This window comes from Centroberyx affinis, unplaced genomic scaffold (assembly GCF_046629955.1).
Source record: "Centroberyx affinis isolate AG114_WGS23_722 - 3 ecotype Tasmania unplaced genomic scaffold, CSIRO-AGI_Caff_v1 ptg000031l_1, whole genome shotgun sequence".
In the NCBI taxonomy this organism is placed as follows: Eukaryota; Metazoa; Chordata; class Actinopteri; order Beryciformes; family Berycidae; genus Centroberyx; species Centroberyx affinis.
The window spans coordinates 28,774-44,383 of record NW_027278745.1 but is presented as its reverse complement, the minus strand read 5'-3'; the positions used below and the strand labels follow the sequence as shown (position 1 = coordinate 44,383).

At 41.7% G+C, this 15,610-nt stretch overlaps 1 protein-coding gene across 1 annotated transcript; it reads left to right on the top strand.

Moving 5' to 3' along the window:
* Nucleotides 1–1,689: 1,689 nt before the first annotated feature.
* On the top strand, nt 1,690–14,540 carry kcnj5 (potassium inwardly rectifying channel subfamily J member 5). The gene is made up of 3 exons (XM_071515721.1): nt 1,690–1,752; nt 4,056–4,929; nt 14,137–14,540. The coding sequence occupies exons 1-3, from the start codon at nt 1,690–1,692 to the stop codon at nt 14,538–14,540; spliced, it is 1,341 nt and encodes a 446-aa protein (XP_071371822.1).
* Nucleotides 14,541–15,610: the final 1,070 nt, after the last annotated feature.

Genomic DNA, 15,610 nt, shown 5'->3' with positions numbered 1-15,610 from the left:
GTGTGCCTACACCGCAAAAAATATCCATCTTATCCATCTTAACGAGTCAATTAGTCTCACATTCAGCCTTCAAATCTTACTGTTCTTAAACCAAAAGAAAAATTCTGCCAATGAGGTGAGATCATTCTACTTGTTTCCAATGCAGCTTCTCTTGTTTCAGGAATTTTCTAGAAATGAGTGTCAGTGTCTTGAAACAAGTCAGAATAAGGCAGATCCCTGCACTACTATCAATAAAATGATACTTGATTCTACAAAATTCTTGAAACAAATTGATTTGCATTAGAAACAAGTGAAATTATCTAACCCCAATGGTAGATTTTTTTCACTTATTTTGATAAAATTACGATTTTTAACAGAGTAAATGACTTGTTAAGATGGAGATTTTTTGCAGTGCATGTGTTTGTACGTGTGCACGTGTGTGTCCAGCCGAAGCAACTGGCAATGATGCGCCTGCTCTTTGGGGGAATGACGACGTCAAAAACGCAGCAGCTGAGACTGCTTCATTCTACAGGCAAATTAGCAAACAGAGTGTGCATTGGGTCATCTCCCATGTGAGGCTCACAGCTAATCCCTTATCCTGCGGCAGTCAAAATGGTGCACCTTGGTCATGTTTTTTTTTTTCATGCTCAATTCTAATGATGTAAAAATGGAGACATGTTAAAGCCCTTGGGATGTTTTGCTTTTATGTTGTTCATAGGGCTGTATTCTTGATGGGTAGGACATTCAGATGGAAAATCATCTTAAATTTGCCTAAAATGTTGACCTTTATTTGAGATTATGAGAAAACATTTTTTGACATGAAGAAACATACACATTATGAGAGCTATCTTCACACATTAGCAAACATACTATGGCAGTGCAGGGCTAATATCAGCCATAGTCTCATAAAAATATATAAAGTGCTGTGATTTGTAATATCATGCTGATATTTGGCTTGAAATACAAATTGACTGTTCGCGTTTATTTATTCATGCTGTTTTTATTCACTGCTTTTATTATATCAGTGTATTGTTACAAGGTCAGCTGCAAATGGACTGTTCATTAATACTCTGGTTTCCTATTCCAAGCAAGCAGAGTCTACTTGCACATATCCTGACAAAACATTGCAACCAATACAAATGTAAACAAATTAATCTTTTGAAGGTTTGACCTTTTAAAGCTTATTGGTTCAAACTACCCTCGTCAGTGTCTGTGGGTTCTAATTATACCAGCTGACAAATATTGACATATTGATCAAATTGAGGCATTTTACCTGACATGTTGAAAACAATGGGTCTGGGGGTTTGCAGTATCCATCAATACAACATTGTCAGTGTAAACAACGTAGACATATTCTTTGTAATCCTAACCAAATGGGATCTGTAATTTAAGATAGCTGAGGTTTGAAAGGTTAAAAGGTCTAGCATTAAAAGGTTGTTACATCTACTGCCAGGTAACTAGAACTTTATTGTGTTGGTTGGCTGCAATGATGGTCCTCTAGGAATTTAAGCTGATTCTGCTGCTATATTCGTTGTAAGTAGATAAGAGTGCCAGCGAAATGCCTAAAATGTACAGCATATGCAGATGCTGTTTAATAGGATATTACTAAATTCCAAGTTGGTATGTGTGTATGTAAAGGTGATATACTGTATAAGTGATTAAATTCTGATGTACTTTGATCTGCCTACAGGTGTTGAGCTTCAGCTGAGGATGGCAGGAGATTCTCGAGTCCTCATGGACCACGACATGGAGATAGGAGTCACACCTGGACAGGTAAACTACACGACCACTACTAGCCATTCTTCCCACAACTGGAGGAGACAGGCTGTGATATAGATAGATATGACAGAGAGAGAGAGAGAGTGTGGGTATGGTGGTGGGGACTTATAAAGAGATTAGAGAGGCAGAGAGAGAGATGGGGAATGTAGAGAGAGACGAGATAATGTGTGAGGGAGAAAGCTAGACTGACTGCTTTCAAGAGTCGTGTGAGTGATATAGATATAGATATAGATACAGATATAAAGATATAGATATTGTATAGATGAAATGAACGAGGCAGATTGTAGATCTAGCTTGGCAAAGCGTAATCTCTCTAGGACTTGGTAGATAAATAGATGGCTCGGCCGACTTGACAGTGGAGATAGGGAGACAGGGGAAAGACACTATGCGCGCAACTCCCAATAATGGATGGTGGAATTGCAACGGTTATTTGTCCCGATTCCTCAGCCGATTGGATCTTATCCTGTCTAACCAAGCGCAGTCAGGAAAGCTAAATGAGAGACAACACCCACCGCTTACTACTGCCACACAGCGAGAACTAATGAATTTGTTTATGGAGCATCAGCCCCAGGGACTGTATTGACTACAAAGGCCAAAGATTGGGCTGCACTGTCTGTGACAGCTTCATCTATCACTCAATTAACAACCCGAAGTGTGGAAATGAATGGGGCTATTTGGCCTGTCTTTGATTTAATGGCTGTGTAGTAGCGATTAATAGCAATTTGAAAGAAAAACAAAATACACTAACTGATCAGATCAATGAAAAGTTTAAATTGTAAATAACGGGGGAATGTGGCTTGGGTCTAATTTGGTCCTATATCCCTGAGCACACTTGGTAATAGGGGAGTTCATTGACATTGTCATTGAGTCACTAATTGCTATACTTGTCAATGAGCATTGTCTTTCAATTCTTCATTGTCAAACCTCTCATTACCACGCTCTCCATGCAGGGATCAGTTCAGATCAATACCTCAGAATTCAATACATGCAGGCCTCAACTAATGTGCTTGTACACAGGACGACAGTGAGACAGAACCTAGCTGACATCTCAATGAAAACTCACATGCCTCAAATCAGCTTCCGTGACATATTTTATTGTTTATACAAAAGGATATCGCGGTGCCTCAGATATGTCCTTCCCCATTTGAGCTGCGATTAGCGATTGTGTGTCTTTGTGCAAGAGCAGGGTAGCGCTCGATGCAGCCACAATAGGACATCGCTTTTCTGGAGCAGCGAGCATGACTCTGGAGAGAGACGGATCACAGGTGTCTGATTAGCAGAGAGAGAGAGATTCAGAGGACACAGGAGCTGTGGTCTTGCCTCAACACAATACTACATTTCAATTAACAACTCAGACTGGGACGGCGAGTGTCAATGTGCTGCCAACGTGTCCTTGGGCTGTGTGAAGGGTGGCTCGCATCCTTGTCCAAAGGTGTTTGTGTGTGTTTGTGTGTGTGTGTGTGTGTGTGTGTGTGTGTCCAAAAAGGGCCTAGCAACTGGCAAAATCTTTGCAGTAGTGTGTAGCTTGACCATGTCAGTCATTCGTTTTTGCATCCTTAAATCCTTGGATCATGTTATCCTTCTGTAATATTTGAATTTTGTGTGTGTGTGTGTGTGTGTGTGTGTGCGAGTGCAGGAGAGCCAGGTTTCCAGATACGTGTGCATTGTGTGTGTCTGGGCATATGCCACTCTTTTTTGTGATGCCACGGGGGCCTACTGGGGGGAGGAGGAAGGGGGTTGGGGGGGGGGTCTGTCTCTGTTCCTATCCAGGCCTGCCAGTGTCCCATAGGGGATGAGGGGAGGGAACACAGGGGACTGGGGAGGGAGGCAGGGCACAGCTGTGGAGCCAGATCGCCTCGCTGGAGCTGGGCCAACATAGACAAAGACCTGGGTGTCCTTGTGTTCTTGTTTTGTCCGTTCTCTCTCTCTCTCTCTCTCTCTCTCTCTACACGCACACACACCAACACCCACAATGTCACTGTGGAGTAGCACAGAGCCGTGACTCCATCACAGCACTTAATTTTATTTGGTCCCCAGCGGCACATAGGAAGATGGTTCACCAAAGGTTTAAAGAAAATTACTCATAAAAAAAGCTTGAAATCTATGTTTTCCATGTGTAAGCCTCACTGTGGCTTTAGAGAAAACAGTACGGCAAGGAATAATGAAGGGAAAAAAAGCATGACTGCTGTAAATTATACCTACTTTTGTGTTTCTTTCTGTCTTTCTTTCTTTCTTTCTGTGTTCCTCTCACTTCGCCTCTCTCTACCTCTCCCTCACCTCTCTCTCTCTCTGTCCAGGTGAAGAAGCTTCCCAAACACTTACGGGAGGCTCAGATCTCGACGGAGCGCACCCACTTGATATCCGACCCGGTGAAGAAGCCACGTCAGCGGTACGTGCAGAAGGATGGCAAGTGCAACGTTCACCATGGAAACGTGCAAGAGACCTACCGTTACCTCAGTGACCTGTTCACTACGCTGGTGGACCTCCGCTGGCGTCTTAGCCTGTTCATCTTCACCTTGGTCTACGTAGTCAACTGGCTTTTCTTCGGCCTGCTGTGGTGGCTGATCGCGCTCATCCGTGGAGATTTGGTGCACGCCGACGAGGAGGGCTGGACCCCCTGCGTGGAGAACCTCAACAGTTTTGTCTCGGCCTTCCTCTTCTCCATCGAGACAGAGACCACCATTGGCTACGGCTATCGCGTAATCACTGAAAAATGCCCCGAAGGCATCATCCTGCTTTTGGTGCAGGCCATCCTGGGTTCCATCGTCAACGCCATGATGGTGGGCTGCATGTTTGTCAAGATCTCTCAGCCAAAGAACCGTGCAGAGACCCTCATGTTCTCGCACAAGGCCGTCATATCGGTGCGAGACAACAAGATGTGCCTGATGTTTCGGGTGGGCGACCTGAGGAACTCTCACATCGTGGAGGCATCGATCCGCGCAAAGCTGATCCGCTCACAGCAGACCAAGGAGGGGGAGTTCATCCCGCTCAACCAGACTGACATCAACATCGGTTTCGACACGGGAGACGATCGCCTGTTCCTGGTGTCGCCGCTCATCATCTCCCATGAGATCAACGAGAAGAGCCCCTTCTGGGAGATGTCGCAGGCGCAAATGGAGAAGGAGGAATTCGAGATCGTGGTCATCCTCGAGGGAATGGTGGAGGCCACAGGTATGAAGGGGGGAGGCAAACGGGCACAGAGATGGATGGTGCAGAGGGAGAAAGGGAAGGAGAGGAGTATGGATGGATGGATGACTGATGGATGGATAAATGGAGACAGGGATTGATGAACTGTTGGATGGATGGATGGATGGATGGAGGAAGTGAGTTATCAGTTGAGAAGGACAGAGAGGGAGGGATGGGAGGATGGATGGATGGATGGATGGAAGAAAGAGGGTGGAGACATTGGCTAAAGGAGAAAAAGGGGTGGGAGTGAGTACACTGTGAAGGCCACAGACCCCAAAAGATAATATTGTAATGGATGGAGAGAGAGAGAAAGAGAGAGAGAGAGAGAGACATTGACATTAACAGATACATCAACTCTCAGGTCATAAGGCGAAATATAAATGACATCAATTCATTTAATTTCAAGGTCAGTACAGGTTCTTGATCGCTGATAATGGCAACAAAAGATAATTTCATACCAGCTGACAAAATTGTACTGTAATGAAGGTGGCTATGATTTCTTTATCTAATTCTACAGCTCAATTCTATTTTCATCTATAAATAATTTAGACTTTTTTTTCCAGATGTATATGTCATTTCGATTTAGACATTTGACCAAAAAACACGGTCTATGTTGTCTGCTGCAACTGTCTTGCAAATGTTTCTCTATAGCTGCCACAGCCCGTATTTCCTCTGTTGCTACATCAGTGGTGTGTCTTTGATATTGTTTGTTCCAAAATGACGAACTGTAGCTACCCACGCTGCTGGTTTGTGTTTTGGGGAAAAGGCCAAGCAGTGCTGAAGAGTGCTCCAGGCTAGTTCCATTTATAAGGCAGACATAGCCAGCCGTTCTCTGGAAAGTTCCACAAAACATACCTGTTTTTCCCAGTGCAATTCCATTCATGACAACCACAGCTATAGTGTTGTGTATGTTAGCCTTGAAAGGCCTTGGAATATTTATCGCTTTATTTATCATTTTAATGTGGTGAATACTTGTAGCATGATGGTCGACAGCTAATAGTTGATTTGCTGTCCTGATGTGTTTCTGTGAGGTTCTGGCTAACTCAGGTACTGTAAATATGCACCAGCTGCACTGTTTATTGGCCTTTGTTCAAGGACTAATTATAATGCGCTCATTTGAAATACAATGTATTATACATGTCACTCGTCTACTTTATTGGATATCATCATATTTTGTCTTCAATGGGTGTAAGACACACTGGATGATTAGGAGCATTTAGTCCCATGGACACATAATTATCTTTTTAAAAATGGCAGACATCACAGAGCTCTCTAATACGATCAGGCATGGCCTTTCATGCATCTGAACATTTCTGCTCTATTTATTTTTTTATTTTTTTATTTATTTCATACTTTTTTTTTTCTCCCTCCAAAGCACCAGTAGTCATCATGCTCCTTGCTCACACTGTTGGAGGCTTGACTCAGGCATTAAATCGCCTTCCGCTCCACCAGCAGAGGCTGTAGCATGCAGAGGTTATGGCGTCACCGTCCCTGACCGCTGAGCGCCGGGCAGATCTGACCCGCCTCCGCCCCTCCCCCGCTTCCTGTCCCTGACATCATTACCCTAAAGAGACGTATAGATCCAATCACAGGGTTTTCTCCCAGGAATTAACAGAGGGGCTTCTTCTGGCGAGGGGAATTGTAGCTTTCCGCTATTTCACATTAGATGACATTCATCTACAAGAAAGCAAGTCAATAGGCACAAGGGGGAAATATGGCCCACTATTCGCTAATGACATTGATTTTGTGGACTTTGTGTAAATTACAACAAGTACTGCATTTGACACACAGGCTGAATCATAAGTCAGCATGGTATCGATCAGGAAACAAGACCAGGATCCAGATTAAAGCCTGTAAATAGTACTTCTGGTAGATAATGATTGTTTTATTGTTTATTTTTTAGGCATTTTTCAGAGGTAATGACCAGAGGCCCTTTTCTAAGGTCACAGACATGCAAATACGCAGCTGCATAAGCATCCTCACTTGCTATTCAAAACTGATGAATTTGCTTGTCCAGCCAGTTGTGTTTAGTCAGCATCAATTGATGAGATGGTACCCAAAAAATAATATTTATCTGATGAAACTCTAATGATTTTAAGATGAATAGGAAATCATATCAATACTCTGAGAATTCCAGGCCTATTGCCAAGAGAGGGGTGTACAGAACAGGCTTCACATTCAATCATTTTCTTGTAAAAAAATAAATAAATAAATGCTGCATGGGCATTTATAGCCCTGATGATTGTATGAGCTCAACCCAATTGAAAAAAATCAAAATCGGCATCTGCTGATGTCAACAGATACCAACAGGCTATTAAAACACTCGTAGGGGCAGAGAAGACTCTCTACAAGGTAAAATATTCACCACGACAAGAGAGAGATTCTGTCACAGACTTTGCAATTGACAGATAACTGGGTGGTGAAATGGCTTCATTTTCTCCTTAATGGCCAGCCATCAGTTCTTTCCTCCACTGACAACCACCCTGTGGTTCTCAGCATAATTGTGAGTCAGGCTCAGGAAATCACCGACAACATTCGTTTCTCACGCACACCCACAGCATTTGGGATTGAAAGTGGCAAGCACAAAACAAGATGATGATTTATCTTGCCAAAGAACATTCTGCCCTTGTCCTTCACGCCACAGTAATAGATGAAGATGAATCAAGTTTCTGCCTGTTAAGACACACAGTGTGGACACAGCAAGTTGTCTCAAAATTAGAATCAATTATATTCTTTCAGTTTTCGAGCAATCAAAAACAAACATTTTCTCACCACTTTTGCAGAACAGCAACACAATCTACATATCACAGTTATAATTCCATCTGGTTGAGGTAATGTAATAAATTATTATACAGTATATGTACAGTATATACAGTATATATACAGTATAATTAGTATACAGTATATGTAAAGGAATGTCAGATTTAATTCACCAATGCACATATATTCCCCCTTGTCTCTTTTTCAGTACAGATACAATATAGGTACAGAAGAATCAGAAGTGAATAAGAAGAAATACATTAGAAGATAGAAAGATACTAAAGCCACAATATATCCATAATTGCAGCATGGTGCCCAGTGGCTCAGCTCATGTCGTGATGCACTTTGATGAAAACATCCCTTCACTCTCAAATAGACCAAATACAACATCAATACAAGGACTGCCAGTATTTCTCTACTTTGTGTAACCATCCCTTGCAAAACTAGACCTCTCCTTCATTGTGAACTATTATAATAAGGTGTTTATTAGATAAAATAATGGTTATTACCACCTGCGGGTGCTTAAGTAGCAGCAAGCCTCGGTGTTTAATGGCATCAGCTGAATTCCCTGTCAGCACGGCTGTCTAGAAATAGCCAAGGGAACCCTGGCCTTGAGGTGCTGGCTGAATGGTCACTTGCCTTTTTTCTTCTTTCTTTCCAAGGGATGTGAAAGCACTTGCCCTAGTTCCATTGATTCTCAGGGTTAACACAGGGACACTGATATGTGGGTGTGTGGTTATGTATTTGGCTGCTTTGGATGGCAAATGAATGAAGTGACACTGGCTCTCCAACAAGCTGGCTTTTCAAGCCCGATAGCCCTGAACAGTGAGAGGAAGGAAAAGGAGTGGTGGGTAGAACTCTTGGTGGCTGCATTTTTTATATAATTTTGTCATCAGGTTGAAGCATTGTTTTTAATTAGAAAACCAACCACTTACTTTTGGCAACCCTCTATAGGCTACTCTGTAAAGTTAGAAAACAAAACATTTTGCTCTAAACCAAAGTAATTATGTTACAGCTTATTATAATGTTGCTGGCAGTATCGCCGGTCTTCAAAGTGTATCGATGTTGCCAACAACAAACCTTGTATTCGTTATTGCAGTGTCTCTGAAGATAGCAGGTATGAGACTGAGTTTTCTCCTCTCTTTACAGTGAATTATTTATAGATAAAATAAGGTCTGTTTCATGCCATTTCCAGAACTCTCAGAGCGTCTTGCGTCAGCTTTGTTGTTGTGTAAATACTGGAGCATTTGCAGTCATGTCTTAAGGTTTACCTGCCTGGGAAAATTTAACAGATGGATTGAAGGAGGGCAAGATTGTAGCCTATATACTATGACTTTATCTTTAACACTGTGAAGTTAATACTGATAATAATAAGAGTAAGAACAACTACCCAAACAACTAACAAAAAGACTAAAAATGTATATAAGAATATATCCTTATTATTACACATTTTATTCATGTGATGGATATAGCATAGTATTCTGAAATTTTGATAAGGAAAAGATCATATTTTTCAGGTTATCTGTGGTGCATCACGCATACTATAGCATTTAAGATCTGAGCCTTTTTTTCACCAATTTATGAAATATATACATAATTTCTACTCTTGTTAAATCCAATTCTGCATTGCCAAGCGTGGTCAGTCCCTTTTTCACCACCAGAATCCATTGTGTTGTTCCCCATCCAAGCTAATGCCCCTTCAAAACCCTGGTGTAATCACAGTGGGGTAGCTGCATTCTCCAGGGACGGATTTCATTAGTTCTCTACATCACACCATTCTGCCTATGCTCCAAATGTGCATTTACTGTACACACCGTACTGCACACACACACACACACAAAATATATTGATTCAACTATTCAGGAGAAAAAAATGTCCAACACTAGCATCCAAATGAAATGGATGAGCTTTATCTGTGGATGCTTATTCTTTCTGAGGATCTCAGACACACTATGTGCTGTCATTTACTGTGAGCATTATCCAGTACTTGAGTCAATAGATTAATTATTTGCAATTAGTTGGAACTTACGAATGATAGTTGTGTTGGTAGCTACATCAGTACATACTGTAGTACTGGAATTGAAGTGTTTCGTTTTCCAAAAGCTTCTAGTAGTAGCTTGTCTTTGTCCCCTGCATTGCTTCTCCTTTGCATCTCAAAGTGGTAGTCTGCAAGATACTCAATTTATTTTTTGGCGAGATCCTTGGTGCTAAGTGTTCATTGTTGTGGTGTTTCTGCACTGCACTTCCAACAGATCACCTGTCAATGAAACAGTGTGGATGATATTGTGGCATCTTTTTCTTTTTCAGAGGCATCCTGACCTCTGACATGTTGAGGGGGGCACGCAAAAAGAGAATTTACCTACAGAGATCAAAAATCAAATCAAATTGTTATTATTTTAAATTGAAATTTTAGACAAAGCACACTGAAATTTCCTATGGTCAGTTGGTCAGTTGGCAGTTGGCTGCGTGTGGCATATCAAAACACAAAATATGATTGAACACTTATTTAATGCACAGCAGCAGATACAAACAAATACGTTTCAGCCCTTAGCCTTTGTCAGCATTTCCACCCCCATTAGGGAGTGACACATGTTTACAGACAACCACCGTCATCAATAAACATTAATCATCAAAAACTGCACTTACAATGCACGTGAGCTGGAAATTATAAGGTTCTATCTGGTGAGAGTGCAGTTCTGACATATTGAGCATCATAGATTTGACATCCCAGCTGGCAAAACTGTTATGTAGTGAAATCTATCTTTATAGCTCAACAACAACCGCACCCACATGGAGGTTTGAATGCAAAGTATCAAAATACTAGGACAATTAGAAATTGTATTTTTAAGAGAGAGAATTGTACGGTCGGTCTTGGTTATGATTGTTTACAGTGAGGTAACCTCAGTTTCAATGGAAAACTGGAAGAATAGGATTTAATGGTAACATTTAATTATCAAGTCAGTTTTGAAGCATGTTAATCAAATTCAAACAATGTTAGTGTAGTACATCACAATAATGTAATAATAATATAATAACCACAATAATATCACAATAATATCAGTTTTCAAACAAGAAATTTCGCTTCATATGAAAATAATTTAGAGTATCTTACAACATTCAGTGATATACTGACCAGCATGTCATTGTATGTTTGGCTGCTGTGACTTGTTTCTCCTTTTCTGCACATATTTTTGTAGTTCTACTTGTTAACTGTTTGCATTTTACAGAATTTTATGAGGATGGATTGGATGGCCTCCTCATGGCCTTTTGTCTCCCTCAATCATCAACAACATTGTCTCCGTTTCTCTGTTTCCCTGTCAGGCTATATTAGTTAGCCTGACAGGACATGGCTGAAAGGTAGATGTTGATTGGTCCTTACTGAAATATTTAAGTTGGTTGGGATTGGATGAAATAGTACCAAACTGAAAATGCAGTTTCTAAGATACAACTTTATTTTACAACGCAACAACGCAAGATGTGGGCGGCAGGAGCCAGATTCAGGTCAGCCAGTTGATAAATCATCAGACACTTAACCCCTATATGCCAGTGCACTGTCAAATTGATTTGTGGTACTTGAGAAAATAATTGGATGAGTTTTTTTTCTGTCCTTTTTTTATAGAGTAGTATCTAATTAAGGTTACAGTAAGTACAGTTAAATTATTGTGAACATTTAACAGTTATAAATTTTCAAACAGCCCAACTGAAATTTTTGTTAAACTCCGACAATCCTTCTTTGTATTAAAATTCATATGTTCTATAAACTACATTTTATTGATTACCTTTAAATCACTTTTAAAAACACACTTCTCTAGACTTGCTTTCACTTAAACTGTGCTGGATTTTCTGTTATTTTGCTATTTGTACTTTTAACCTTTAGTCCTTGTTCCAGGCCGTGCTTTTGCTTTCACTTTTGCTTTTACTTTTACCTTTACTTTTTCCTTGACCTCTGACCTTTGAATTTCTCTGTTTTAATGTATTTCAAACTTTGTTGTCTTAATCTATGTGAAGCACATTGCAACTATGTTTTGATAAATGCTGCTTTGATAAATGCTGTGTGCAGCAACAGTTTATGCTGCACACCTAGCTCGACACTACTGGACTGTACAGCATTCAAAGATTAAGAATATGTGGATAGGTCAATTTTGATTAATAACCCAGACAGAACTTTATAATTCCAAGCTCACAAAATCTAGATATTTACATAATCACAATAATCAACAATATTCCAATAGATCAACATAGATTATGTCATATAGGATTACAAAAACCACAAGAGCTGCACCAATGGAAACTGTGCAAGCTATTTACAATAAACAATTCAATAACAACTGTTCATTTGTTCCATATGGAAACTCGATCTGTAGAGAGTGAAACCAATTGTCTCTCTCAGTAAAAGCAAGTGGTCGCTATCACCTCCCCTCCTCCAGGGCTTCACCATCTCAGTGCCTACAGTACATAGGCCTACATCATGGCCAGTGACACTGAAGTCTCTGGCTACAGGAGACTATTCATCATTTATTCTAATTTTGCTTTTACATTCAGAGATTCTGATCTTCATTTCTCATGTTTTTCTACAACATAACAGAATCCCTATGGATATTTCTGGAGCTTCACAGTAGTTCAGACAGGATGCGGCAGTCATATGTCAGGTGCTCTAGATGTCCACCAATCACACACCACCATGACATAACTAGGCGGTCCATATAAACAGATCTGGCGCTCTTCTCATGTTATGCTGCTGCATCTTATTGCTGCCTGCTGCCACAGTGCTGTAACTCCCTTCACCTCCCCAGCCTCCTGAATTAGCACTTAGAAATTTATACTATGTTGGCTTAGTATGTCTATTATATTGTCATTATAATTAAGTGATGTGCAATTCTCAGGCTCTGTCCCGTACGCAGGAGGGGTTCGCGTGCTCCCAGCCAAATCTGTGTCATGCTTGCATAGATTTGTTCTTTGAGCATCCTGGGAGCAGAGCCACACCGCCAAATCCAACTGTATTACCATTTGTTGCAATAAATGGCTTTATCTCATGCAGAGAGTGTTTTGACTGAACAATAAATACACCACATACTGAGTTCTGCATGAAATCCTCCCCCTTATTATGTCCTGCCAGTGTGTGCTGTGCGTGAGTAGACACATTTCTCTGAACACAGTAACTCATGACAGAAACTTTATACTTACACAACAGATTCCCCCTATAGAGAAGATTATTTGATTTGATTTTGAAGCACCTTGCTGCATAAATTTGCATATTAATAAGTAAAAACAGATTGTCTTGAAACTACTATAACTCCGTAATGCTTTAAGATACAGAGTTCATATTAATACCACCCACATGTTATGTGACAACAAGTGTGTTGACAGAAATATGTGGTTATTAATTAATAAATTAGCATAATGAATGGCCTCATTAGCATAACTGGTCAATGTTTAATAATAAAATGTTTAATATATCATGGTGATTATGACAGGGCATTAAGCAGCTCAAGTGCCTCTTGTTTTTATACCTATGTGTGGGTGTTTTATCATGGCATTACAGTTAACACAGTTAGAACATTGGAAATTACAACCAAAGGCCAAAACATGCTAAGGATGAACATAAGAGTGATTTCTTACCAACCTACATCTCTTAGATTGTTAATAACATCAAAATACCAAAACCACACACCGCTCTGGCTACACTTCAACAGATTGTGCTCTGAATGGCTTTGCCTGGTTACAGTGCTTTGACTTTACTAATGAAGTGGCTCATCCAATGGGAGCCCGGGTTGGATTCTCTTCTGCATGTTTCCCCCGTGTCCATGTGGTTTCCTCCCATGTTCCAAAAACATGCCAGTCAGGTGGACTGGAGACTCTAAATAGTCCATAGGTGTGAATGTGATTGTCTCTGCAATGGACTAGTGACCTGTCCATTTTGTCTCCCTCAACTTCTGCCCAATGAGTCAGTGGGGAGAAGTGCTGGATTTCATCTTGCGCCTTATGCTAACATGCTATCAGGAGAAGGGGGGGCTAATTCAAATCAGGTCTGAAACAAAGAGAGGGTCCCTGGTGTAGTAACACTGTGGACTATACATTTCCAGCTGCTCATAGTTTATTCTCACTAATGACTGTTACTGTTTGTAAATTCGAAGACCTCAGCATGTGATTGATTCAGGAGTGTAGCCCTGTTTCTGAATAATTTACTGTTGCTTGCTCTCTCTTTCTCCCTACTCCCCCTTCCATCTGTCTCTTTCCACTGTGTGTGTGTGTGTGTGTGTCTCTGTGTGTGTGTGTGTGTTTACCTGTCCACTATGCTAATTGTGTGTGTGCTTGCCTCATGTGGATGTGCATCCATGCCTATGTGTGGATGTTGTGCGCTCGCATGTGTGTGTGTTTGTGCGTGTGTGTGTGTGTGTACGCATGCACATGGCCTACCCATACCTGTACCAGGGATGACGTGTCAGGCGCGGAGCTCCTACCTGGACACAGAGGTGCTGTGGGGCTACCGCTTCACGCCCGTCCTCTCCCTGGAGAAGGGCTTCTATGAGGTGGACTACAACAACTTCCACGACATCTATGAGACCAACACGCCCTCCTGCAGCGCCAAGGAGCTAGCCGCCAAGCTGCGGGAAGGCCCGCTGCTGCCTCAGCTCTCCCTCCTCAGCCCCGAGCCCAAAACGCACACCCTGGACCCCCTGGACCCCCTGGACCCCCTGGACCGCCTGTCCACCCGGGACCCACTGACCCGGGATGAGGACAAGGAGGAGGGAGAGGCGGGGAGTGATAGAGGAGAGACCAACGGCTCGGCCGCAGCTTTGGAGGAGCCGCCCCTGGCTGACGGACTGCCTGGCTGATTGACCGCCCCAGCGAAAACCCCCAGGAGACTGGACTAGTGGACAATACAATGCTTCATTTAGTCAATGGCCAGCTTGTTCCATTGCATTGCTTGGAGATCCAAGATATCCTCCCCCAGCCTCCAACTCTCCTCCATGCAATACTCCTCTACTAGAGTGTCAATCTATAGCATAGATTGGTTTTGTAGACACACAAGTACACATACACAGACACACTCGTATATCTATTATGTACACTTAAAGGTCCGCGGTGGGTCGGATTGTCTTTTTATAATCTTAACGACCACCTATTGCTATAATAGCTCAAGTTATATAATGTAAACTTGAGCTGAAACTGGTAGCCATGAGAGAGTATCATGGGCTTATTATGGATACTCCAATATCCTCATTTTAGAGTGTGTTGATTCAGCTTCATTTGAGCAGAGTATCGATCTCATAACGCTAATGCGTCTGACAGCGGCTTCTGCGTGGTTCTGGAATCTTGTTAACGATGATTTTTAAAATCTATGGGAGATTATAATTTCCAGTCTCTGTCAGTGTCGTTATTACTCTGCGTCGGAAAAAAAAACCCTCACCCGGAGGCAATATGTAAGGCTTGCTGTAGTTCACATAGGCAAGGAAAGATGTAGGAAAGCGTTCTATAACAGGCTCTGTGTACCGGGTAGCACCATCCGGCTTTGTTTTCTTTGTTGGAACCCTCCTCATGGTTGTACTGTCATCAATACTGTCATTGTGTGCATCTGATCGTCTCCCAAACACACTGGGAGCCTTGACCCAAAACTAACCAGCAAGTACCTCATTTTGATACTCATGATCAGGGTTTGGAATTAACTGTACCCACTAGGCAACTGCTGGTAAAACTCGGCTGTGGCTTATAAATCTATCCGTTCTATAAGCCACTTTGCCTGGTAGCCAATCTGGGTCTGACTATTCCAGCCTGACTATTCAGAAAACGTCTTTGGCTGGTGAAATACTTGCTATAGCTGACTAAAAAGTTAATTCCATGCCCTTTTCATGATACATAAAGCACAATTTCCCAAGAGGTGACCCCGCAATAACCTCACCACCCA

Bases quoted from the DNA above. Each gene is read 5' to 3' on its own strand.
- kcnj5 (XM_071515721.1), top strand. From the start codon at position 1,690: ATGGCAGGAGATTCTCGAGTCCTCATGGACCACGACATGGAGATAGGA. The intron at 1,753-4,055 runs GTAAACTACACG...CTCTCTGTCCAG, and splicing joins TAGGAGTCACACCTGGACAG to GTGAAGAAGCTTCCCAAACA. The intron at 4,930-14,136 runs GTATGAAGGGGG...TACCTGTACCAG, and splicing joins GGGAATGGTGGAGGCCACAG to GGATGACGTGTCAGGCGCGG.